The 26,932-nt window shown below is 40.8% G+C and overlaps 1 protein-coding gene and 1 pseudogene across 1 annotated transcript; both read left to right on the forward strand.

Annotated features, from left to right (window-relative positions):
* Positions 1–2,854: 2,854 nt before the first annotated feature.
* Positions 2,855–3,790, forward strand: LOC127208751 (olfactory receptor 2Y1-like; annotated as a pseudogene).
* Positions 3,791–14,325: 10,535 nt separating this feature from the next.
* Positions 14,326–15,255, forward strand: LOC127208754 (olfactory receptor 10-like). Its single transcript, XM_051168318.1, has one exon. The coding sequence runs from the start codon at positions 14,326–14,328 to the stop codon at positions 15,253–15,255; it is 930 nt and encodes a 309-aa protein (XP_051024275.1).
* The last annotated feature ends 11,677 nt before the right edge of the window (positions 15,256–26,932 follow it).

A 26,932-nucleotide genomic window follows, 5' to 3' on the forward strand; every position in this document is an offset into this window, starting at 1 on the left:
TTAAAAGCTTTCAGTTTCATCTCTTCCAGTCTGTTTTTGTCCAGCTGAAAATTTGAAGTTAAACTGAATTCTGCCTTACGAATGTGGTGCCCACTTAATGGTCTACAGCATCTTGTTTTGTTTTGTTGAGACTCTTGAGGACTATGATTCCAACATCTTTTATATAATCAATTCAATAGTGTAGTAGTATATTAAGGTCTCTATATGTCGTTATAAACATCATTGATAGGACAGAGACAATTAAATTCCTTGTTACAAATTGAGAAGCAATATGAAAGTGTTCTTTCCTATTTCAAGAAAACAATTATCTATGGGATTTTGATGGTACCAGGCATGGTGCCAGAAGTGAAATGTACCCATTAATACGTTCAACAACATTTCTTAAGAATCCTTTTCCTCCAAGCAATGAATTTGGAAATGAGTGAATAATCAAAAAGGCCCAGACAACACATGACACTTAGCTGTGTAGACAGACTGCTGGTAGAAGTACATGCTACATATTATTTTTTTTCTCATTTCAGAATGTTTCACAGCACTTAATATCTATCAAGATCTTGTAAAATAGATTGTTTTTATATATGTGAAGCAAGCCTGCAGAACAAGTGATAAAGTCCATATGTGTGACTGTGACCTTCATAAACAGCTGTACTCAATTGTCAGGGTCATTCAAAACCATCTTAGGTAACCTGGTTACACTACATGAATACTCCCACTTTGTCTCACAACTCTTCTTATGTTCCTGTCTCCCACAGAGGTTTCAGGTATGGCAGTCAAATACTTTTCTGGAGTCATTATTCCAGCATTAGGGCACTGGTGATGACTTTTAGTGTAATAGATTCAGTGCAATGAAAAATGTGTTGATTTACAAAACTGCTTATATGGAGCATGGGTGAAGGTTCTATTGGTTACTAACATCTTTTTCTGCTTTCCTATATCTGATTCAGATTTTTAAAATTTTATTTATTTATTGTATATGAGCACTTTATCTGCAGAAGAGGGTATCAGATCACATTATAGATGGTTGTGAGCCACCATGTGGTTGCTGGGAATTGAACTCAGGACCTGTGGAAGAGCAGGAGGCACTCTTAACCACTGAGCCATCTCTCCAGACCCCGATTCAGATTTTTAAACTATGATAAATGTCCACTTATAAAGCAAAGTTACTTTTATCCACACCCTGCTAATATAGTTTATTAAAGTGCACTCATAGTTACTCCTCAGAGTTGCTGGGAGACATGGATGCTCATGAGATTGAAAAGGAGAGTCAAATGTTTCACTCAAGTTTTTTAAATATCTACTAAATGCCATGAATGAAATTAGCATTAATGCAATGCCCCTTATGTATTGTAAGATATTAACTTTTTTTTTTTTTTTTTTTTTTTTTTTTTTTTTTTTTTGGCTGGCTATGTTCCTAAGTGCCTAGGAGCTTCTCAGCTTGGAAGAAAGCGAAGAAGTGTGAAGTATTTTAGTGAGTGAATTACAGGTGTCATTGATGGGGCAGAGACAGTTAGAATCCTTGTGCTACTGAGTGAAAAGCAGTAGTGGGCGGTGCAAGGGAAGTGTGGGTAGAAACTACACAAAGACCTTTTGGCCTGAGAGGAAAAGGCATCTTTTCCCAGGAAGTTCAGAGATGGGCTTTATCGGTGGGATGAAAGTGGGAGCATGTTCCAGGCATGTGACACATGGGAAGTCACAGATTTATTGCAAGCCATTCTCTTTTCCTACAGGGACAGGTCTGTACTCTTGCTGCCCCTTCTGACATGAGTGAGTCTCCTGGGAGCAGTGCATGCATCCATGCACTGCCAGCAAATGGAAGCAAATAAGTAAATCTGTGATCTTAGCCTGGTTAATTCTGGATCTTTAGCTACTTGCAGAACTCTGCCTCATAAAACAAAGACAAGAACACATGAGAACAGCCCTAATGCTATGGTTTTTTTTTTTTTCCTAAATTTCATTTTATCTATGTATTTATTTTAGTTTTCCTAGGTGCTAGGGGTTGGGTATAGGGTTTTATACCTGCTAGACAACTTTTTTATCAGTCTCCACCATGAGCCCCACATTAGACTTTTAACAATTTTTTTAATTATTTGAGAATTTCATACACTGTACTTTCAACATATTCACCCCTTTCCTAAGTCCTTGCATAACCACTTTCTCTCCTCCCAACCAACTTTGTCGTATTATTATTGTTATTAGTATTAGTATTAGTATTAGTATTAGTATTAGTATTAGTATTAGTATTAGTATTTCCTTTCTCCCATCCAGTCCAGTTTATGTTGACTAGCTAGTCTTGGGAGTTACGGCCTGCCTTGGTGTGTGTCCAACCTACCTAGGGGTCTAGGGTCATATCATTAAATAAAACTCTCACTCTCCCCCCCCCCCCCGTCTCTCTCTCTCTCTCTCCCTCCCCATCTCTCTCTCTCTCTCTCTCTCTCTCTCTCTCTCTCTCTCTCTCTCTCTCTCTCTCTCTCTCTCTCTCTCTCTCTCTCCAGATATCAAATAACAACATTAGACTTTTAGATGCAGTTTCCGAGTAACTGCACATTGTCAAGGATGCAATAAAGAGTCTCTCTACCTTCATACCAAGAGAAACATTGGACCCAAAGGACTAAGTTGTCTGGAAGAAATGCAGCCAGCAAGATTGGAGTTCTAACAAGGACCACAACGCCTTAAGCTGATAATCTATCTGAAGATCAGAACAGAAAGAATACTGGACAAATGGGATGGAATAGCAAACATGAAGTTGGAAAGCATAACTTTTGAGTATTTATACATACAGGGAGTTGTGTTCTGACCCGTACTCCTTATAGGAAACAGTGAGTTGAGTTTTTGGTGTTTGAGCAAGTAAAAGGCTATGGGAAAGTTCAACGCCAGCTCACAAGAGAGTTTCATTCTGGTGGGCTTCTCAGACTGGCCTCAACTACGGGTCTTCATTTTTATCATTATTTTTATTTTCTACTCCATAACTATCTTTGGCAATACCACTATCATTGCTCTCACAAGACTAGATGCCCGACTGCACACTCCCATGTACTTTTTCCTCTCCCATCTCTCCTTCCTGGACCTCTGCTACACCACCAGCACTGTGCCCCAGCTCCTGATCAACCTTCATGGACTTGACAGGACCATCAGCTACGGACGGTGCATGGCCCAGCTCTTCATTTTCCTTGTTCTGGCCTCCACAGAATGTTTGATTTTGGTGGCAATGGCCTTTGACCGCTACGCTGCTGTGTGTTATCCACTCCAGTACACCACCATCATGCACCCAGTTCGCTGCAGGGCATTGGCCATCTCCTCCTGGGTGGGAGGGCTTATGAACTCTCTGATCCAATCAGGGCTTGTTATAACCATGCCTCTCTGTGGCCATCTAATCAATCACTTTTTCTGAGAAATGCCCATATTCCTGAAGTTGGCCTGTGAAGACACAGAAGAAAGAGCAGCTAAGATGTTTGTCGTCTGGACAATAGTCATCGCCTGCCCTGCAGTTCTGATTCTAGGCTCCTATGTTCGCATTACTCAGGCTGTACTAAAAGTCAAATCAATGGCTGGACGCAGAAAGGCTTTTGGGACTTGTGGGTCCCACATCATGGTGGTCTTTATCTTTTTTGCATCAGGTATTTATACATATCTCCAACCAGTCCACAGGTATTCTGAAGGCGAGGGAAAGTTTGTTGCCCTTTTTTGTGCTCTTGTTGCCCCCATGTTCAATCCTTTGATATACACCCTGAAAAACAAAAATGTGAAGGGGGCTCTGTGGAAGGTACTAGGGAGAGGCACAGACTCTGGGTAGGAGGTGAGAAGTGCTAGTAACATTTCTGCGGTAGCTCTCATATCTAGAATCCTATCTTGATCTTCCATTGGTCACGGCAAACAACCTAGTTGCTCTCAGAATTTTAGAACCTTCCCTTTGAACATGCTAAATGTACATACATGTTGAGATGATTTGTAGGTCAGTGTCTATGGTCTTTGTACAAAAAAGAGTGAGATGTGGTTTTTTCCCACAAGAAAATACTTGGGGAACTATATTCTGGTCACACTGGAAAGTGTAGATACTTGAGACAGCGAAGGGAGATATAATTTAATGGGGGCATCACTTTGTACCAAGTCAGTGATTCCCAACACTGTGCATAAATGCATAAATCATTAGCTCAACACTTGTTTTCTAAGTAACTGTGGCTCTGGACACACCCTCCCAACATCTTAAGGTCTGTTTCTCGTTCTTGACATTTGCTACCCTTTTAGCTTTCTCATGGCTTTTATTCCTGAGAAAATGAGAAGATCATAGTCTGAGATAATTTCTTCAGATTACAGAGCTTCTGGTCTTATGTAAGTGGCCTCCTGAAGAGGCCTTGACAGTCTCATTCCACTACTCCAGGTAGATTGAAGGCACTAACCTAAAAAGGGAAGAATATTACATTTCTAGAAGATTGGGGGAGGGTTCTGTTATGGCTTTATCTTGGAGATCATTTTGACAAAATTATTACTGTCATTGAGGATGGGGTGATTTCCTGAGACCACCTCTCGGTTCTTACGTGGGATCTTTGGTTGGGTAAAATAATCCAACTCATACAAAGCTGATTGCCAAGAAAAAAAAGCATACAAGTTTTATTAACTTACGTAAAAATGAAGAGCTTGCAGGAGAGTAACTTTCCAAGAAAAACACCAAAGCGTATTGTTATAATTTTCCGGCAAAGAACAAATAATTCATGAAGGACTGGCAAACAAATGGATCTCTAACAGAGTAGCAAATTCTAGAGCTTTAACTAAGAGACACACCTGTAGGTATAGAAGCCAGCTTCAGATGAGTGTTACCTTAGTGGGTTTAATTTTTTGACTCATTACAACCCTACAATACTAGTTTTGGTGATTAAGTCAAAATCATCACTATGACTTCCTGCTTGCAGGAGAAGGCAGGCTACATAGGCGTGCCTAAAGTTGCATTATCTCACACAATTTCAGCTCAAAGAAATCTATATTCCAATGCTATTTCTGTTTATATCTTGCGACAGCCTAGTCTGAAGGTCATTCAGTAGTTTTGGAGTGTGGCATGATGTTTCAATAGACAGACACAATGTGCAATGGCCGTTTTAGCCAGTTGGCATGCCTGTCACCTCAAATGCTTAGGATCCCTTGTTCTGAAAACAATCATAATCACCTCCACTGTCTGTTTTGGAATGTACAATTAAATACCGTCAGCCATTGTTGTCCAGTGTGCTGTAAAATTTTAGGTATTATTTATAACAGGACAGGTGAACCCAGCCAGTAATTTCCTGAAGTTCATTAGTCACTAGAGTAATTAATAGGAGATTATAAAGCCCCATTCAAAATGAGCTGCCCATGAAATATTTGGGTAAGGGACCAGAATGAGAAATCATACTGGCTGTGTGGCTACCATATCCTGTAGGACTCAACATGGGTTACAAGGCATGACCAGCAGCATTCTACGCTACAGGGTCTAGTCACTTGGAGATGTAAGGTTAGGGTCTGGGAATGTTCCCTAACTTCTGGGTGAGGACTCCCAATGCCATGTCTCATGGTTTTGTTTTGGTTTGGTTTTAATTTTATTATAATTTATTTACATCAGGATTGTAATCCTCTCATTTTTATCTTCCTGTTCCCACCCTCCCGCCCTCTTCTGCCCTATCCCCCATCCAGACCTCTGACAGGTGAGGTGGGGTCCTCCCCCACCACCACCACCTGACCACAGCCTGTCAGACCTCATCTGGATAGCCTGCATCCCCTTCCTCTGTGTTCCCACAGGGCTTCTCCACCAAGGGGAAGTGATCAAAACGCAGGCACCAGAGTTCCTGTCAGAGGCTGCCCCCCCCATACACACACCCCATTCTCATTCCCCACCTCTCCACATGGGATCTAGGTTCTCTGCTTGCAATGTCCTAGGTTGGTGCATCAGTTTGTGCAGTACCCCCTGGGTCCAGATCCAACAGCCTTGATAGTCTCCTTGTGGAGCTCCTGGCAACCCTTCCCGTTCCCCTCTCCCCTTTCCTTCCACCTCCCAACTCTTCCATACAACTCACAGCACTTCACCCAGAGTCCAGCTGTGAGTCCCAGTATCTGTCTGGAATCTCTCAGAGGACATCTATGTTGGGCTAATATCCACTCATAACTGAGTATAATGCCATGCATGCCTTTCTGGGTCTGGGTTACCTCACTCAGGATGATCTTTTCTAGTTCCAGCCACTTGCCTGCAAATTTCAAGATTTCCTTGGTTTTGATAGCTGATAGTATTCCATGTGTAAATGTACCGCAGTGTCTTTATCCATTCTTTGGCTGAGGGACATCTAGGTTGTTTCCAGATTCTGGATATTATGAATAAAGCTGCTATGAACATAGTTGAGGAAATGTCCTTGTATGGTGGAGAATCTTTTGAGTATATGCCTAAGAGCTGGGTCTTGAGATTACAATATTCCCAATTTTCTGAGATGGGGCCAAATTGATTTCCAAAGTGGTTGTACAAGTTTGCACTCCCACCAGCAATGGAGGAGTGTTCCCCTTTCTCCACATCCTCACCAGCATGTGCTGTCACTTGCCGTATCACCCTGAACCTCGCCCAACCTTGTCTGTCTCATGGTTTTGCCACTTACAGGGAGAAAGATCTTTGTAAGTCAAGAATTCTCAAGGCCATGGTTTATAAAAAAAATAATTCCGTTTGCTCCTGAAATTTTTGCCACCAAAGACTTAATGAATTCTTAAAATTTCTTTCTATTGTTTGAGAATTCACATAGGCATACAACGAGTTCTGATAAATTCCTCCCTCAACCCCTCCCCTCTGGCTCCTCCCCTACCACCATGCCGATCTTCCCTTCCAGCTCCACGTGCTTTGTGATTAAACCCACTGTGTTGGGGCTGGAGAGATGGCTCAGCAGTTAAGAGCACTGCCTGCTCTTCCAGAGGTCCGGAGTTCAATTCCCAGTAACCACATGGTGGTTTGCAACCATCTATAAGGTGATATGATGCCTAATAATAGATAAACTTAAAAATAAATAAATAAGTAAAATAAACCCACTGTGTCCACTTCCCTGCCTTGTGGGCGGGTGTGCAGGATCACCTGTGAGAGCATGTGGAGCCTCTCAGGAACACATCCCGGAGGAAAACTGACACTTGCTCCAAGGCAGTTATCAATTGTCAATAGCTCCTTAGTCAGGGGCAGAGATTCATGAGCCCTCCTCTCCCCCTTCCACGCTAGGACTTTCGGTCAAGCATGTGATCAGAGCCAGCGTGACCACCACACACATGTGCAATAGCCCTGTTAAGCCTGGAAAACACTCTTTCACTATAACTGTCCACTGCCTCTGGCTCTTTCAGTCTTTCTAAATCTCCTGTGATAATAACAGAGCTTTGTGAGGAAAGGGTTTAATATAAATGTCCATGTATAGCTGAGCACTCCAGAAGTCTCTGTGTGTTGAATAACTGTGGTTCTCTGTATTCCTTGTCATCTACTGAAAAACACATTTTTTATTGAAAATAAAAGCATATTTTGTTTTGATTCCACATACTTCAAAGGTTATTTTCTTTTGTTTTTTGTTTCTGTTTTTTTAATAGTGTATTCTGATCACTGTTTCCCCTCCCTGAATCTCCTCCAAGATTTTCCCCTCCTCTCCACCTACCAAATCCACACTCATTTTATTTCTCTTATTAGAAAATGAAACAAACCAGACAGGGAGAAAACAAACAGAAAAAAAAATGTGAGAGCCAAAAAAGAAAAAGGAAAAAAGGCACAAGAAACAAGAACCAGAGAGAGAGAGAGAGAGAGACTGTAAAAACACAAACTGGAAAACCATAATATGTAAGCAAAAAAGAAAAGGCATCATGAGAGAAACAACCTCCCAAAATACTACTGAGTTCACCTTGTGTTGGCATCTACAGCTGGGCATGGAGCCCGCCCTTAAGTGTGGTGTCTACATCCAGTGAGGCTCCACTGGAGAATATTATTTTTTCTATACTGCAGTATTCAGTGAAATTTTAGTTACTACACAATCCAAATCAAGGCAGAGAAGAAAGCCTTCTCATCTAAACAAGAATTCATATTTTTATTTGCAGCACTGAGTCACCTGAGGGATCACAATGGTCACCCTGAAAGGGGCTTCATTGGGAAACCTTGAGCATCCTTGGTCTTCAAGGGCTGAAGGCCCATCTTCCCTTTAGAGGGAAAGACTTTCCCACTTTCATGGTTTTTCTCTTTGCAGAGATGGCAAAGTCTCAAAAAAAAAAAAAGGCAAACAAAAAGCTCATAACTTGCTGAGGGCAGTTTTCTCAGTGCCCTGGTTTTCCATAGGTCCCGTAAAATCTCCCCTTTTCTGCCTGAGTCTGCATTACCAATGAAAATACTGATATTCAGGTTTATTGTGGATAAGACAGGATAAAAATAAGAAACAACAATACGTTAAATACTGCTTGTGACATGCAGTATCTTGTATTTCATTTCATCAAGGAAATAAGTGTTTAGTTGGATCACAGTCACACATAGGGGAAAATAAAAGCGTTGTGTGAGGAGTTCATAAGAGGAAATGAATTCAGGTGTGCAGTCAAATGCCAAACGAGACACGGAATTTAGTCTGGCCTATGATACGACTCTGCCAAAGGAAGGAAATGGGAAGAATCTCAACACATAGACTCTCGTGAGTAAATTAATGTATCTTGTGAGGGTGCTCAACAGAACTCTTTGGTTTGGACGCAGCACAGAGAACAGACGGACCTGAGGGCTGGAGGGCAGGTCTTTGAGTGTCTGCCAACTGCTTATAATTGCCACATTTGGGGCACAGAGGTCTCCAAGGCCATACTTGATGAACAATTTGGTTGTTTTTTGGTTTTTCTTTTTTGTTTTTGTTTTGTTTTGTTTTGATCGGGAGGCATAGACAATGCTCCCAGGACAGAACTGAGGTGTTCACACTCTGAGGGTCAGGAGTTGTGTAGATAGCCTTAAAGGTCAAAGGCACTCTGATAAAGCACCAGGTCCTACCTGGTCTCCGTTGGTTAGAGTAAACGTTGGCTGCACAGAGGGGTGCCTCTACCTTCTGGGTTAATCATGACTTCTCCAAGACAGAAGCCCTGTCCCAAGACCTCTATCTCATAAAAAGAATCAGTATCTCAAAGAAATGTCTACCCTGAACCTCTCTAGATGCAGACAGTCGCAATGTGTCTCACAAGCCACCAGGACCGAGGATGGTAAATGAAATGGTCCTCTTCCCTGGAGCAGTAGGTGAGTAATGACTGAGTGAGATGCCCAGGACTCACAGTCTAAAATTTCAAAATGACAATATTCTACTGGGCAATTGCACTGGGTTCCACTCTGTGCTTTCCTGGTTGGAGCACATTAAAATGTTGAATTTTATGAAAAAGCATGTCTTATTGTTGATTGTCTTCATTGGCACCTATTGTCTCACCTAAACATGTACAATATATTAAAATTTCAGAGCTAGGAAGACTTGCTGGAAGCATAGACAATGAGAGGGAACCCATCCTTAGACAGAGACATAAAATAAGCAATAAGTCAACTTAGTCTTTCTTGTCAACAAAAACAGGATGCTGTATTCAAACAATGATTTTGAAGCCATATACTGACAATACCATCATGTTGTTAGGAGCAATTATCAGTATCGGAGGTCACACTGAAAAAAAAAAAACCCCTGTGGGATTGCATTGGGAGGTTGTGTGGTTCCAGTGGGAAGGGACAATATCCAGATCAGAAAACTATTGAGCCGACCGATGAACAAGTGGGCTCGAGGCTGATTTGGTGCCTGATAAGGCTTGATAGTGAGTTCACATCCCAGGCACTGACAAGAGAGCTTCTTGTGTCGCATAACAGGAAGAAATGGACTTAGATTTTGACTGTAAGGGTCACAGTTCACAGTGAAGGTAATCAGAAAAGCATTCCTGAGAACCACCCTTTCCTCAGACAGAAGATTAAATGTTACAGTTTGAATAAGGTTCCACCGCAGCCTGACAATATTAAACTTAGTGGACTGGCATGCTCCAAAAAAAGCAATTATGGAGATTGTGCATAGATACACTGGCCTGTGCGCATAGTCATGCACACAAACGCACAGAAAGCTGAACACGGATAACCGCTGACCTTTCCGCAGCCAAAAATAAAATACGTAAATGTCAGGAGTGCTTTGTGTGGCCCAGAGAGATTTGGTGCAAGAAATAGACTTTTAAAAAGACATACAAAACAAAGACCAGGGCTGGGAAGTATTCTCCAACATCGCAGTGCCTCATCCGATGACTGCGCGATCCTCTTTACAATATTCTGACCAAATCTTCACCTCTACGTGAGCAGGCACCTTTCCAGTACAGGAGAATCTCTGCCTTTCACTGCAGTGTATCTTTTTTTTTTTTTTTTTTTTAGATCACTTCATTCTTTTTTCAGTTCTGCTCATATTAAGCCATAATCTGCCTTCTTGGAAAATGTCACCAGTTAGTCTAAGTTTGGACCTTTTAGGGACAATGCAAATTGGGTGTGTTTTCTATGCACAGGTTTTTAACAATTTTTTACCCTTGTTTTCTGATCTAAAACATCTATTTAAAACACCTGCCACATCTAAGGTGATTACGTGCTTTGTTAGCTTTTTTTTTTTTTTTTTTTTTTTTTTTTTTTTTTTTTTTTTTTGCCAGCCTTTTGGTCTGTAATCAGAGTTTTAAAGCAACCTACCATCAAGGACTCGCTTAACGTTCCGTATCCTATCTGACTGTCAGGCATCATTTTTTCACTTAAGGATGAAGTTGTAGAAAGGGAGTTGCAGATGGGTGGATGGGGTGGAAATGCAAGCCATCGGGTCATATAAACATCATTTTCCTCTTTGCCAAAATATAATAGTTGAGCAACATGAAGTAAAATAGAAAATTTAAGTGGTCACCTTCACCTGAGCTCACGTGGCACTATTTTCCCTTATATTTGTGCATCTTTTAATTGAATAAACTATGGCATATGTGTGCTTCCCACCTCTCATCCACAGGTGCCGCCCAATCCCTGAGCTAGTGAGAGCACAATCTAATCTTTGCCTGAGTTATAATATAAGTCTAGATATGATGAAACATGGGGGACCTACCAGCAGTTCAAGGTGAGTTCCTGTGTGAAGAAACATGAATCTAATTTTGAAAGACAGAGAAGGCTCCCAGGGTATTTTCATTTTGGGACTTCCCAGTGTGGATACAATAAGGCTGACTTCCACGTGTGAGCCCAGGAAAGAGGAAAGCTCTGTGAGAGATGGGAGTTGGCACAGCTGTAACCGATGGTACCTGGGTGACAGGCACACCAGGAGAAGGAGGTGAGCATCACTTCCCACACAACGCCGCTAGCATCAGCTTCAGACTAGACTTAGAACTTCAGACAGCACGGCAGTTTTTGTTCTGAAGCTCAGGCCATTCTCTGTGGAGCCCTAGGGATCAGACCCTCAGACCCTTTCTCCCAAAGAAGTGATTCGTACGCAGGCTTTCATCTGTGTGGCAGATGAAAGTCAATACGATGGAGCAGAGATAGAAGATGACTCTTTAAGTTACAGTCAGCATGGTATTGAGATTCTCCCTACACCCTAGATTTCAAACACAAGACCAAACTCCTAGGAAACAGGAATACCTCTGTACCCTACTGCCTATATGAGATTGACACATGGCAGTGCTTCATACCTAAGGACCTGTTCAAATCTGGAACAGGTCTGTGCCTTCGGGCTTAGGAAAATACCAAGCATTCTTATGTATTTGTAGTTACTCTAGGTACTAAAATCATAGGTCTGAATAAGGCCAACTTCCTGATTTGTCATGAAAACTATAAAAACTTGCAATTTTTCATAGTTAGATTCATAGGAAAGTGCAAGATTAAAGATAGTATCCAGAAAATAATTGTCATGATAGAACAGTGAGTCAGAGAGAGAAGTCCCCATGGAGACAGAAAGAGGAAATGGACCCTGAGGAGAGTAACAGAGCAATAAACCGTGGATGAGGAAGTTAGCCCTGGGCTTCGTTCAGCAAGTTTGGATCTGAGAATGCACGTAAGACATTACCTTTGGGTTTCATTCCAAACTCGGGGTTGTTTTGTTTTGTTTTTGTTGTTTTTTTTTTTTTTTTTAAGGCCCTGTGCGATGATTTTTATAAAATCTTAGCTTGCGTTTGTTAACATCCATTAGTCAAGTGGGCGCTACTTTCTCATGCAGAGTCTTTAAACATCACTCCTTGCTCACTTTCTGGTTTGCAGTTTTAGAATGAATGATTGTCAAACGGTCTCTTCAGTTCTGTGGCCAGCTGAGGCTTTGAAGCTCAGTTCACTTTTGCCTGTTCTGTGTTTTTTATAGACCGTGGTAGCTGCTTAATGGCATATAGCTCTTGGATACATTGTGTTAAAATCTGTGGGGATTGGGATTTCAGGAATTTTCATGTAATAATTCTTTGGATATATATTGCCGTTATGTTAAGAATGTCTACATGATACTATGGATATAACTGAGACTCTAGTATACCACATGAGTGACTAGCATCCAGCATGTCACTAAATGAGAATAGGACAGTGTTAATTCTTTAATTTTAGAGAGAAAACAAATATATCTGAGATGTTTGGATGTTTGATGCCCATTACCAGAGTATGAAACACATTCCTTAGTTCACCAAGCAATGTTCCCTGACTTTTATCCCTCCAGTGCTGCACTGTGAGATGAGAGCACAATGCTGAGTAAACTCAGAAGGTCCAGTTAAATGGTCTTTAAATAATGTTGGTAAGGCACACATGTGTTAAAGTACATCAACACATAATTTAAGAATGGATTAGAGCACTTGATCCCTATCACAGCTATCTTGCATGTGTTGATTAAAGAAACATGTACACTAATATTTTATCTTTATAATTCCCATTTCCTCTACTTTACCCGAAGGGGCACTAGTGTGATACTCAAATACATCCTTTGCAGGGTTGATCCAGCATGGTGCCATTAGTCACCTTCTAATATAGATTTAATGAAAAGGAAATGTATGAAGTTGGCATAATTTCTTATATTAAGCAGAGTGGAGATTTCTGTAGTTTAGTGATTTCTTTGTGATAAACTTTTTCATATTTTTAACCACAAGAAATATTAACCTTTAAAGACACGCAATTTTTGGCATATCCCAAAGTATGTTCATGGTTAATTCTGTAGGTTTCCTGGAAGGAATATTTTATGAAATTTGAAGAGCAAATCAGATGTTTCATACACACACACACACACACACACACACACACAGAGAGAGAGAGAGAGAGAGAGAGAGAGAGAGAGAGAGAGAGAGAGCTATTTAACATCTTCTACATGCCCCAGATGAAAGTAACAATAATTTAGCACTTGTCGGTGTTAGTAACGATAATATGCTACAAGGAAAAAACATGTCTTTTGTTTTGTTTTGTTGTTTTGTTTTTGCTCACTATGTTGCCTGGTACCCAGAAACTCTGAGCTTTTTAGGAAAAGAGAGATGTGAAAGATTTTCACTGGGTGCAACATATCCTAGAGAATATTGGTGCAAAGAACTTTGGATTGGAGAAATGAGAGCAACTCCTCCTGGGAAGCCCACAGGTGGTTCATAAGTTGACTGAACGGGTGCCGTAAATGCCAAGCATGATGACTCACGAAGGGAAACAAGTTCGCTATGAATAACTTCCCTTTAAAATGATGGAACTCCATTCTTCTTGATCTTTTACATCATATGGTGGTGGTGGGATGAGCAAGGCTTCCCACAGTGACGCACTGACCATGTACACTGAGCAGAAGGCCACAGATGTACAAGACGGAACACACCAACAGGTGATCTTGGGCTGGTTAGCCCTGGGTCTTAATAGGCAGAAACGCTGTGCTTCATAGGCCACAGAGAGAAGAAGAGAAGGCTATATAGAATACCATGTGCATTTTTGCATATTCAAGTTTTACTTATTTTACTGGACTTTTGAAGCACTTGGAATCAAAATCAAACGCTCTCCTGCCAAAATGAATACCAGCCCTGCACTTGATTTTTAAAATGTAGTTTCCAAGTCACTGTATTTGGATACAAATGCCAGTTCTGTGAGGGAGAAAAACATCAGCTCTACTCTCAGAAAAGGAAGCATCAGATTCAAGGCATGGACAGACTTAGACAAAGTCCTGGGACACACAGGCGGCAGGACTAAGGCTCAAGCAAATGCTCTATGGCCATAATCCACTTGTTTCTATGATGAGAAAAAAGATGTTAGACAAATGGAACTGAGCAGCGACATGGATATCAAAGCACCTGGTTCAGGGAATACCGGAAATGTTGTTTAGATTCCTGTTCTTTGGAGTGGCCCTAGTTACTCCTTGCTGTTTGTGCATATCAAAGGCTATGGACAGTTTCAATGCCACTTTAGAAAAGAGATTCATTTTGGTGGGCTTCTCAGACTGGCCTCAACTAGAACTCATCTTCTTTATTTATATCTTGATTTTCTACTCCCTAACGCTCTTTGGCAACACTGCCATCATTGCTCTCTCCCGAATGGACGTTCGTTTACACACTCCCATGTACTTCTTCCTCTCACACCTCTCCTTCCTGGACCTCTGCTACACCACCAGCACTGTGCCCCAGCTCCTGATCAACCTTCATGGACTTGACAGGACCATCAGCTATGGTGGGTGTGTGGCCCAGCTGTTCATATCTCTTGCCCTGGGCTCCACAGAGTGTGTGCTCCTGGTGGTGATGGCCTTTGACCGCTATGCAGCTGTTTGTCGCCCACTGCACTACACGACCATCATGCACCCTTTTCTCTGCCAGACATTGGCTATGGCCTCTTGGGTAGGAGGATTCATGAACTCTCTGATTCAGTCATGCCTCATGATGGCCATGCCGCTCTGTGGACACCAACTGAACCACTTCTTCTGCGAGATGCCTGCGTTCCTCAAGTTGGCCTGTGAAGATACAGGAGGAACAGAGGTCAAGATGTTTGTGGCCAGAGCCATAATCTTGGTCTTCCCTGTGGCACTAATTCTTGGCTCCTATGCACACATTGCCAGGGCAGTGCTGAAGGTCAAGTCAATGACTGGTCGCAGAAAAGCTTTTGGGACTTGTGGGTCCCACCTCCTGGTGGTTTCCCTGTTTTATGGCTCAGCCATCTACACATACTTACAACCCAAGGGCAATTATTCTGAGAGGGATGGAAAGTTTGTTGCCCTTTTTTATACTATTGTCACCCCCATGCTCAACCCTCTGATTTATACCCTGAGGAACAAGGATGTGAAGGGGGCTCTGTGGAGGGTGCTAGGGAGAGGCACAGACTAGGAGCAAGAGAAGAAAGCGGGACCAGTACAACTTTCTGTGGTAGCTCTCATATCCTTAGGTCCACCCTTTCCTATTGACCAAGACATAGCCTTCAGCAAGTCTGAGATTTCTTTCTTTGTTTTTTGTTTGTTTTGTTTTGTTTTGTTTTGTTTTTTGTTTTTTTGTTTTGTTTTGTTTTGTTTTGTTTTTGTTTTTGTTTTTTTGGCTTTCCTCTTTGGGAGCTGGAAGGCAAGATCTCTTTGACTTCTTTCTCTCTTGGTGTCTACGGTCCTTAAAAGAGGGGAGTAAAAGTTGATTTATCTCAAACATAGTGCAAGAGTGTTTGAGAAGATAATGTATTCCCACGACGCACAGAAAACAGCACAGGTGTGTGGGATTTCTGAATGCGAGGAAGGAGTGAACTGAATGTCACATCCCTTTTCCAAAGCCAGTGATTCCCAGTGCAGGTCACATAGACAGCACTTGGCCCATAGGCAGATAGTACTGTTCACCACTGGTTTCCTAATTAGTTGCCAGCATCCCCTCGTACCTCAAGGTTTGGGTTCTCAGGTCACCTCTGCCTTTCTGGCTTTTTATTGTTCCCTGTTACTAGAGAAATAAAAGGAGACTGTGATCAGAAGTACTTCATCAAATATGTAGAAGTTTAAATATGATGTCATCTAACTAAATACTTAAATAAAATACAAAACCGACAAGACAGTCCCAGATAAGAAAAGCATTAAATTTTTCTCAGACGCACCACAGGTTTGTTTGTTGCTGTGGTGAGGTTACTCCCACTGAAGGGAGAAAAGAGCGGAAATGATCACAAAAACAATAAGCATTAAAGAAGTTGTATAACAACAACAAGAAGAAAAAGGATGGATAAATGAAAGTGACACTGGTGGGCGCAGAGATGAGAGCGTGGTGAGGAGCTGTGCAGATGGTGGAGTCTTTCATGTACTTAAATGATGGTTCAGATCAAAGCATAGATGATCTTGCAAATAAGCTTTAAAGTTTTAGTCTCTCTGAGGTTGGATAAAAATCTTAATTCCAATAGCAATCGCTACTTTCACAGTCTTTAAAATGTTTTATACAAATGGTTGTGGGTGTTAAATATAATCTCTGCTGATTCCTGACTAAACTAAGCTTTACAGTTCCTAAATCTCTTACCCGTCTTCACGTGACATGAGCCGGAGACAGTTTTCGTGACCCTAATCCAGCCTATTGCATTGCACTTTATGATTCTCTTTTTCTGAGGAAGGAATCCCTTCCCCATCCCACTTTCTCCCAAGGTCCTGGGTATCGATGATAGTGATTCACCAGGCCAGGAAATCACCAAGTCACTGCGCTGTATGTCGTCCCAGCCTGGAGAGCCAAGGCTTCATAGCAGAGGGGGGAGCTTGGAAAGGAAGATAGTTGGAGGGGAAGCTGAACGTGAGCTGAAAGTGCAGAATAAATTCCCCTTGCTTCGCTCTGAGCTGGCTCCTGTGTCCTTCTGAATTATGTCCATCCTGCCATCAGTGGGGATGTTTTTGTTCTTTGCATAAAGTGAACATATGTGGTCATTGCTCCCATTTCTTGAACTTTTTGTGTCAAAATTCACACTGAAGAACGTCACACTTAGTTCCTTAATATTTTAAATAGTTGCATTCCCTCTCCTGACCTTATTAGTTTTGCTGATTAAGACAACAAAGTTTGAGTAAGTTCTGCATGACTTATTTCAAGTTACCTAAGCATTAAGTGAAGGCTCATCATTTGGACCTGGCCTATTATTTTTGTGTTCCTGCTTCCTTAGCTATTACTCAGCCATTCGTACTTTTATACATCTTTAGCTCAAAGTAATCACTAACCATATACATGAAACAAGTGCTTTCTCCTGCATCCTTTCATACCATATAAACAATGTTGATATATATGCATATGTATATATGACCCTAATAGAGAAAAGAGGCCTAAGGTTTTATGACAAATGCATTACTCTTTTATTTGGCATGCAGTAAAGAAAGGTGCTCATTTAAAAATAGCAAAACCTAATGTAAAGAAATTGGTGCAGCTGGGCACAGGCATTGCTTTGGCAATTTATATCTTGTGGGATGCTGTTGTCATCTCCATGGAAACCTGTAACCCCTGGGTATCAATGGACCGTCTCATTTATGACAGTGGCTAAATTACTTTTAACCAAAAAGAGCAGAGCAGAAAACAAAAGAATGCAAGTTGAGATAATCATATTAAGATAATTAAGCCAATCTTAGACAAATGTATGCTTTCTCTCATTTGTAGTTTCTAGACCTTATATACAGTTTTGTATAGAGATTACATATATGTGTTTATTAAATTTTATATATTTTACATATACACATTATATTTATTCATGTTATACATATATCATATGTATGTACATATTATATATTATATCTATATGCACACTACATATTTTATTATATACACATATGTTTGCTTTAAATATGATCATACATATATATAAAAATTATTAACAAAATTAAAATTGTTTATTAAAACATTTAAAAATTGACAAACCCTTGGCTAGGAAAAAAAAAGGGGGAAGAGAACACTTAACAACTGAAACCATTTCAGCAGATACTGGGAATATGAAAGACCACTGGAGATCAGTATAAGAAATAATAGACAAAACAAGGAAATAATAGACCAATGATTTTGATGACCTAGATGAAATGGACAGGTTCTTGGATACACTCAAATTAGCCTGACTGAATCATAAAGAAATGTAAAGCCTTAACAGATCAATAGTAATCAACAAGATTAAATAAGTAATTTAAAAAACATTTCACCAAAGAAATATCCAGTTACAGATGGCTTCACTGTTGAATTCTACCAAACTTAGAACAAATCAATATCATACCTTCTTTGATTATTCCAGAAAAAAATAAAAGCAGAAAATTCTTCCAGATTCACTCTGTAAGACCAGCATTACCAGCCAGGCACCGTAGCACATGCTGGTAATCCCATGACTCAGGGAGGCAGAGGCAGGCAGATCTCTATAAGTTTGAGGCCAGCCTGGTCTACAAAGCAAGTCCAGGATAGCCAGGACTACACAGAGAAACTCTGTCTCAAAAAAACAAAAAACAAACAAACAAAAAAGACCAGTATTACTCTGATAGCAAAACTAGATAAATACACATATACACACAAATACACACACACACACACACACACACACACACACACACACACGCACAAACAATCAATCAAAACTAAAACAACAAGCAAACAAAAAAAAACCATAAGCCAATATCCCTGATGACATAGGTGCTAGTATTGTATTGAAAATACACATAGGTATTTCACTAGCAAATCCACTTTAATGGTACATTAAACATCTATTCACCATGACAAAATTTGATTCCAAAATGCAACAATGTGTCAAAACACATCAGTCACATGACACACACCAACAAAACAAAGAATAAAAAGGTATATGATGATCTCTCTATTGGGTTGCCTTGTCCAGCCTCAATGGCAGGGCTTTTGCCTTGTCTTGTTGTATCTTGTTTTGTCATGTTTGGTTGTTGTCTGTTGGAATCTTGCTTTTTTACTGAAAGGAAACAGAGAAGGAATGGATCTGGGAAGAGGGGAGGTGGGAGTGGGGGAGCTGGGGAGAGCGGATGAAGGGGAAACTCTAGTCAGGATGTAATGTATGAGAGTAAAATCTATTTTCAATAAAAATAATTTAAATAAAAATGTGATTTCAATGGGTAGAAAAACATTTGATAAAATCCATCAGTTCAGCCGGGCATGGTGGCACACGCCTTTAATCCCAGCACTTGGGAGGCAGAGACAGGTAGATCACTGTAAGTTCAAGGTCGGCCTGGTCTACAAAGCAAGTCCAGGACTACCAAGGGTACACAGAGAAACCCTGTCTCAAAACCAAAACACAAACAAAAAAACATTCATCAATTCTTTAAGATAAAGTCTCTGCATAAATTAGAAATGCCACAACATGATAAAGTCGTACATATTAAGTATACATACCAAGTACTGAATGAAAAGAAGAAAACTTCCTCTCTGAGATCTAGAACAAGTCAGTGATGGCTCCTTTTACAACTTTTATTCAACACTGTACTGGAAGTCTTAGTGAGAGCAATCAAGCAAGAGAAATAAATTAAAGTATATTCAAATTAGATCTGAGGAAGCCAAATTGTACTATGGGAAGATGACGTGACTTTATGTAGATAAAATGTTTTTTAAAATTCACCGAAGGAACTATTAAAACTAATAAATAAATCCCTCAAAGTCGCAGGATACAAACTCAATATTAAGTGGCAGATGTGAGACAATCCTCGTGGCCTAACCACTTCTTGTGTGTTCTTTCTTATTTCTTCAGAGTTTGGTTCTGCTGCCCCTCAGTCCCCAGAGAAAAGTGTCCACCAGAGGACACAGCAATGGTTACAGCTCCACTTGGTGGCTCCCTCATGCTTGAGGATACTGAAATGACAGTTAAGAATAGTAAGTCAGGGGCTGGAAAGATGGGTCAATAGCTAGGAGCACTGGCTGCTCTTTCAGTCAACCTGGTAGGTTCAATGCCCTCTTCTGGCCTCTGCTGGCACTGTACACACGTAGCATACACACCAACTAAAATTAAATACACAAAGTCTTTATAAAAGGCCAGTAAGTTACTCTATTCTGAATTGTATACTTCACATGTGTGCACTGTTTGATAAATGAACTATTCTGTGTACGTGGTGTTCAATGTAATCGTGCTCAACCCACGGTTGAATATTACATGCGTAGAGATTCTACAATTTCAAGGGAAAGCAAATGAAATACTTTAGAAAATTCTTTCAGTGTATGGTGTGTGTGTGTGTGTGTGTGTGTGTGTGTGTGTGTGTGTGTGTGTGTCTGTGTAGAGGCTCAAAGACGGCATTGGCTATATTCTTCAATTCTGTACTACTTTTGTTACTTTTTAAAGATTTGTTTTACTTTCATTTATGCCTCTTTGTATGCATAATGTATAGATGTTATGCACAGGTGCCTGAGGAGGACAGAAGATGGAGTTGCAGGTAGTTTTGAGTCACCTAGTGTGGGTGCTGGGAACTGAACTCAGATACTCTGTGTAACAGGGCCCCCAGACCTTAGTTAGCACAACTGACTGCATGATGGAAGTACCATTCCAACTGTAAAAGTCAGCCTGTAGGCATCATTACCAACCAAAATGAAAACAAAGACCTAATCCATCAAAAATCCAAATAGTTCTGAGAGCATCTCAAAATTTACTAACCTTGCCTTTCAGCTTCTGTAGTTCTGCTTCTGGATAACTGTTCGTTTTTTTGTTTTTTTTTTTTTTTAAAGATTTATTTATTTATTACATAATGTCTTGCCTACATGTATGCCTGTATATCAGAGGGCACTAGATCCCATTATAGATGGTTATGAGCCACCATGGGGTTGTTGGGAATTGAACTCAGGACCTCTGGAAGAACAGACAGTGCTCTTAACCACTGACCCATCTCTCCAGCCCTGGATAACTGCTCTTATTAACTAAACATCAAGCCAGAACATTGTTTTTGTGCTTAAAAGCTCACCCTGAGAGAGGATCAGTGCTACACTGGGATCCTAAACACCCTATTGGCTTAAACCCATGTCTGGCCAGTCTTCAGTGGTGGACACCCCATAGCACTCTGTAAGAGCAGGATGCATTCTTAATTGCTGGGCCATCTCTCCAGCTCCTTCACCATATTTATTGAGCCTCCCAATGGAACTCAAAATTTACTGATTGAGCTAATCAAGATATTTGCCCCAGAGCCCATCTCTGACTCCTGAGTACTGGGGCCATGGTTAGTCATCACACCTGTCCAGCTTCTACGTGGCTTCTGGGTATCCAAACTCAGTACCCAACTTTTGTACAGAAACAATGTTGTCCACTGAGCCTCCCGTGCCAGTGTGGTTAATTATATCTTAACAAAGGTATTAAAAATCAATATTTTCAGCTGAGCAGTGGCAGTTTATGCCTTTAATCCCAGCACTCAGGAGGCAGGGGCAGGATAATCTCTGTGAGTTCAAGGCCAACTTGATCTACAGAGTGGGTTCCAAGAGAGCCAGGGTTTCACAGAAAAATCCCTGTCTCAAAAAAAAAATCAGTATTTGCTAATTATATTGTAAACAAAACTCTAATATATTAAGAAAAACCTATCAATCTCTCCAAAATCTTCCATTATGCAAAACTCATTTAAAAATATAATCATATTCTAACAAGAGAAATTTGTTGTTTTGTTTTTTGTTTTTGTTTGCATTTTGAGGCAGGGTTTCTCTGTAGACTAGGTTAGTCTCTAACTCACAGAGATCCACCTGCCTCTGCCTCCTGGGTGCTGGGAGTAAAGGTGTACACCACCACCACCACCCGACTATAAGAGCATTTTTATAAGACCATTTTTATGCTTATTTGCTAGTTGCTAATCTTGATTGCCACCTTGATTGGATCTAGAAACACTGAGGAAATTTGTGAAGTTCTGACTATGACTATTAAGATCAGTTCTGAATGTGAGCAGCACCAGCTGCGAGCCTGTGGCCCCGATATAATAAAAGGCGTCCACAAGAGCTTTATACAGGAGTAAACAACAGCTGAGGAGAACTCGGGCTAGCCAGCATGCAGGGAGGAGGTCCTAAGACCTGTGGAGCTGCCTGAAAGTGGGAGAGTGCTTCAGGATTGCAACTTTCATATGTCTTAACCCTTATTGAGGTGGGATTTTCAGTTACCCTGCTAATTTTGAGTCATCCCTGCTCCTGTAACTAAACCTTACCCGTACTCCTGTTGGTAGGCCCCACAAAACCCCTTGGTTCTCCAAAAAGAAAGGAAGCCTTAACGGATATTTTTTCCTGCTGTCTGACTGACACAATGTGAGCTTCTCTTTACCTTTGACTATGACTTCCTTGGGAATCAAAGATCATATTTTTGTCCTTCTTTCATCCAAAGTGAAGGGCTTAAAAATTAATATTTCATTAACACTATCACTGAATGATTGTCTGCCAAATACCAGGCAAGATAGGTCATAGCTACATCATCTTACGGATGGAAAAACTAAGGCTCAAGCATGTCAGGTCACAAGGCTCATAATAGCAAAGATATTTGCTTAATTCATAGTATATTTCTTTAAGTGAATATAGGTAACTCCATGTATTGACTTTTTTCTTTCCTATAGTATGGAAAGAATATGATTTTTCAATACATTATTTTAAGTGAATGTATGAATTTATAAAATTATTAGAAATAAAAATAAGACACAAAACAATAAGTATTAATATACTATACCTTTTACAGGAAATTGAAAGTATTGTGCTCACCAACAAGAAGATCAATATTAGTTGAATACAATCCTATTTGTAATCATATCTGGGAATATATGAGCACTATGTGGAAGGCACAGAGAAAAAAACATACTTGAGGTGTCATGAACATGGCAGGCCTCAATTGAGACATGGTATTTGCTGATTGATGAAAAGTCTGGTAGGAATAGGGTCACAGTAGGGAAGTAGAATGTATCTCAGGCCACAGAGTCCCATGAGCAAGTAAGAAGATCTATTTTGAGAATAATAATTAAGTCCGATTGGTCTGGCAGAGCACAGGGAATAGAGATAACCAAAGTCTGCAGGGCAGACCTTAGAGGGACAGACTATTACTTATAATTACTGCAATGGGTCCCAGCGGTCTCCAAGATCAAATATACTAGTCAACTTACTCACTTACCATTGTTACCAAAGAATATATGTATAAGTACACAGTCAAGAAGTGGTGCCACTCCATGCCAACATAGTTTTGGGATGAGAAGGCAGCTGACAGCTCTCCATCATCATTGCTTTCACTCTGAAATTAGCACCATCATCAGTCTGTGATGTTGAGGGAAGAACATTTACTATTGTGATTTCTTGGGGGACAGAAGCTCTGGCCTGAGTCCTTCCCACCAAAACTAGAATCAAGATAAAGAAAGAATGGACTTTCAGACATCAGTCGCTGTCACCAGTTACTGGAAGGCATCATTTCTCCTTTGTACCCAATAGAATTGTTGGAGGCTTTGAACTCCAGGTAAGTGCTAACAGAGCTAACTATCAGGATACACAGTTAAAATACAGAAAATAAGAGGCATTACATTGGGCAATTAATCCCTTCTATAACAAATAGTATGACACCAAAGCTTTGGTACCCAAGGAAATTCCAATAACCAGATCCAAAAGACAAAAAAACAAACGTTCTGTCAGAGTTGTTGAAATTAATGAAAATTTCTTAGAGGAATAGACAACAGAAAGAAATGTCTACCAGTCAGTCTGAGGTAGTAACAGTGAAAATAGAAATTTGTTGTCTCAGCCTTTGAATGTCAATTATGTTGACCACAATCTATGTGTTTTCTTGGTCTTATAGTAGAAATTTGGCTGGGTTGCAACTGAGTATTTGATAGACAAGCCTAGCAGCAGATCTTCCTAAAGGCTCCTGGGACACTATTAGAAACCCTGTGCTCTGTAGTGCAGAAGGAGTGGAGTCCAGAGCATACAACGCCTGAATTTGTAGCATAGCATTTAGAAATGGAGAACGGATTACAGATATTTTGATCATCCTTAAGCTCAATAGTGATACTAATCTCCCAAACAAAATAAAAGAGCCACAGCTACAGGCATGATGTGAGGAAGGGAGACTCCACTCCACTCCAGGAGCACATGTTCAAATAGCAAAGTTGATTAGGAAGGCATCTGCAGAACCACGTTTGCTCAGAGAGAAGATGAAATTTCATACCCAGATAGCAGTAGAGTCAAACAAAATCATTTAGTTAATAGATGTGGCTGATGGATGTAGAACTGCAAGAAAATAAACTAAACATGGTTGTTCAACAAGAAGTTTGTTATTTTTTTTAAGATCATGCATAGACACACTAAAAGTACACACAGGAATTTGAACATAGGTAATCACTGGCTTCTGTAACACAACTCAAAATTCCGTGTATCCATAACAAGAAAATTTGCTCAACCATGTTCATAGCTGCCTTATTCATAATAGCCAGAACATGGAAACAGCCTAAGTGTCCCTCAGTAGAAGAATGGATAAAGAAACTGTGGTACATTTACACTATGGAATACTACTCAGCTATTAAAAACAAGGAATTCCGGAATTTGTGGACAAATGGATTGAACTAGAAATGATCACAATGAGTGATCTAACCCAGAAGCAGAGAGACTCAAATGGTATATAATCACTTATAACTGGACACTAGCCCAAGGGGCAGGTCCCATGAAAGTCTTCACCTATCAGGAAAGTGGGATAGAGGTGTGGACATCCTATTGAGACTCTAGGTGAGAAAAATATAGGGGATAGGGAAGTAGGTGGATCCAGAGGGCCCTAGAAACCTACAAGAGGAACATTATGATGGATGGATCTGAGCCCAGGGGTTCTGATTGATCTAAGGCACCAACCAAAGACAAAACGTGCAGTCATCATCAAACCCCTACCCAGATCTAGCCAAGGGACAGAACATTCTCCACAGTTAAGTGGAGACTGGGGACTGACTTTCACACGATCTCTGGTGCCCCATATTTGGCTATGTCCCTTTGTTGGGGAGGCCCAATGGCACTCAGAGGAAGGATAGCGAACTACCAAGAAGAGACTTGATACCCTAGCACCATATTCATGGGGAGGAGGTCCCCCTCAGTCACAGTCATAGGGAAGAGGGATTGGGGTGAAAGTGGGAGGGAGGGAGGAATGGGAGGATGCATGGGATGGGATAGAAAATGAGATGTAATATGAATTATTTTATTTTTCAATAAAAATGTGTTTAAAAAATTCTGTGTACCATACCATACAGGTCAGTGACAGGAGACAAAGTTTTAAATGTAAGTAAGAGTATAAAAGTAGAGATCACCATTTCTGATTGGAGCACATCAAGCCCAAGTACAATCCTTCATCTATGTAGGAATATCTTAGAATACCCTGGACAGGCATCTCGCACCCTTTGAGAGAACAGGAAGCTTTAAAGTTGCCAGAATATCACTTCCTTCCCAGCCAAGCAGCTTTTGGAACACTTAGTTCTTTTTGCAAGTGTTCTTAGTGAGTCACATTTGCCTTCCTTTAAATGTAATCAGTTGCTCTGGGTTATGCCTGTAGGAAAGTTCATGGCTTTTTCCATAGGGTGCATCTATCTTTTTTTTTAATTAATTTATTTCCACTTTACGTCTTGGTCATAACCCCATCCCTCCACACCTCCCAGTCCACCTTCCCTCCATCTCCTCCATGCCCCTCCCTATTCCTCAGAAAAGGAGAGCCCCACTTCCAATCTACCCCAACTCAACAAGTTGCATCAGGACTGAGCCTGTCCTCTTCCCCTGTGGCCTGGCAAGGCAGTCCAGCCACAAGAAAGTGATCAAAAAGCTGGTAGCAGAGTCCATGTCAGAGAAAGCCTTCACTACCCTCATTAGAGGACCCCCATGAAGCCTTAGCTGTCCATTGCCTACATCTATGTACAGGACCTAGATCCAGTCCTGAATGGTCCTTGGGTGATGCTTCAGTCTCAGCAAGCCTTCCTGGGCCCTACTGAGTTGGCTCTGTTGGTCTTCTTGTTTTTTCTTTCCCCATACTTTTTCACAACACTCCCTAAGCATCAGCCAGTGTTTGGCTATGAGTTTCAGCATCTGTTTCAAAGTACTGCTGCATGGAGCCCCTCAGAGGGCAATTCTGCTATGCTCTGGTTTGCAAGCAGAGCAGAGCATTGTTAATAGTTTCAGGGGTTGGCTCTCTTCCATGGGGTGGGTCTTGGGTTAGGCCAGGCATTGGGTGGACATTCTCTCAATCTCTGCTCTATCTGTTCTATCTTTATCCCTGAACATCTTGTAGGCAGGGTGAGTTTTGGGTTGAACTATCTTTAGATGTTCTCTTTTCAGGTCCAAATGCTCAAATAGAAACATCTGTTTCTCAAAACAAGATGTTTCAAGATGGTTTCTCAGTTTCACTCTTCTTTAATTCTAGATGTTTAGTCAATGTTCTACTCCAAATCTACAGCCAAGAACTTGTATAATAGTCAATACTCTATCTGATGGTGCAGAGTATTCACTAAATGTGAAGTTGCGAGATAACAACTTGCAATATCTGGCGATGGCTAGGATTTTAACGTGTGTACCATTTGGAACCAGTTATATCTGCCTAGCAGCACTTCTGCCATCACCAAGCAACAGAACATGATATTGTCAAGCAATGGCCTTTGCTTGAGGAAGAGAATACTGGATAGCATCCATTTTCCTCCTTTTTTTTTTTTTTTTTTTTTTTTTTGAGACTCATCATTTGGAAAGATGTCTTTGTACATCTATATGCTTTCTAAAGCATCTTCCTCACCGCCTCTCACCCACATGCACTGGGCTCCCATAGAAAAGGGCTCATTTCAGCCCAGGTCCTGAGCCACTGTGATCATAGTCAAACTATATCTTGGTTAGTATATAAAATTCAAAATAATGTTTGACACCTGAGCAAAGCTCATATGAACTCACAGAGACTGAATCAGCAATCATGGGGCCTACACAGGTTCTGCAGCAGGTCCTCTGAATATATACTAGGCCTTTCAGTCTATGGGACTCCTGAATGTGTAAACAAGTGGGTCTCTGATTCTTGTGCCTTCTCTTGGGGATATTTTATTTTTCTGTTGGCTTGGGTTGTCCAGCTTTGATGTAACGGTTTTGTTTTATCTTATTATGT

This window comes from Acomys russatus, chromosome 25, assembly GCF_903995435.1.
Source record: "Acomys russatus chromosome 25, mAcoRus1.1, whole genome shotgun sequence".
Taxonomy (NCBI): Eukaryota; Metazoa; Chordata; class Mammalia; order Rodentia; family Muridae; genus Acomys; species Acomys russatus.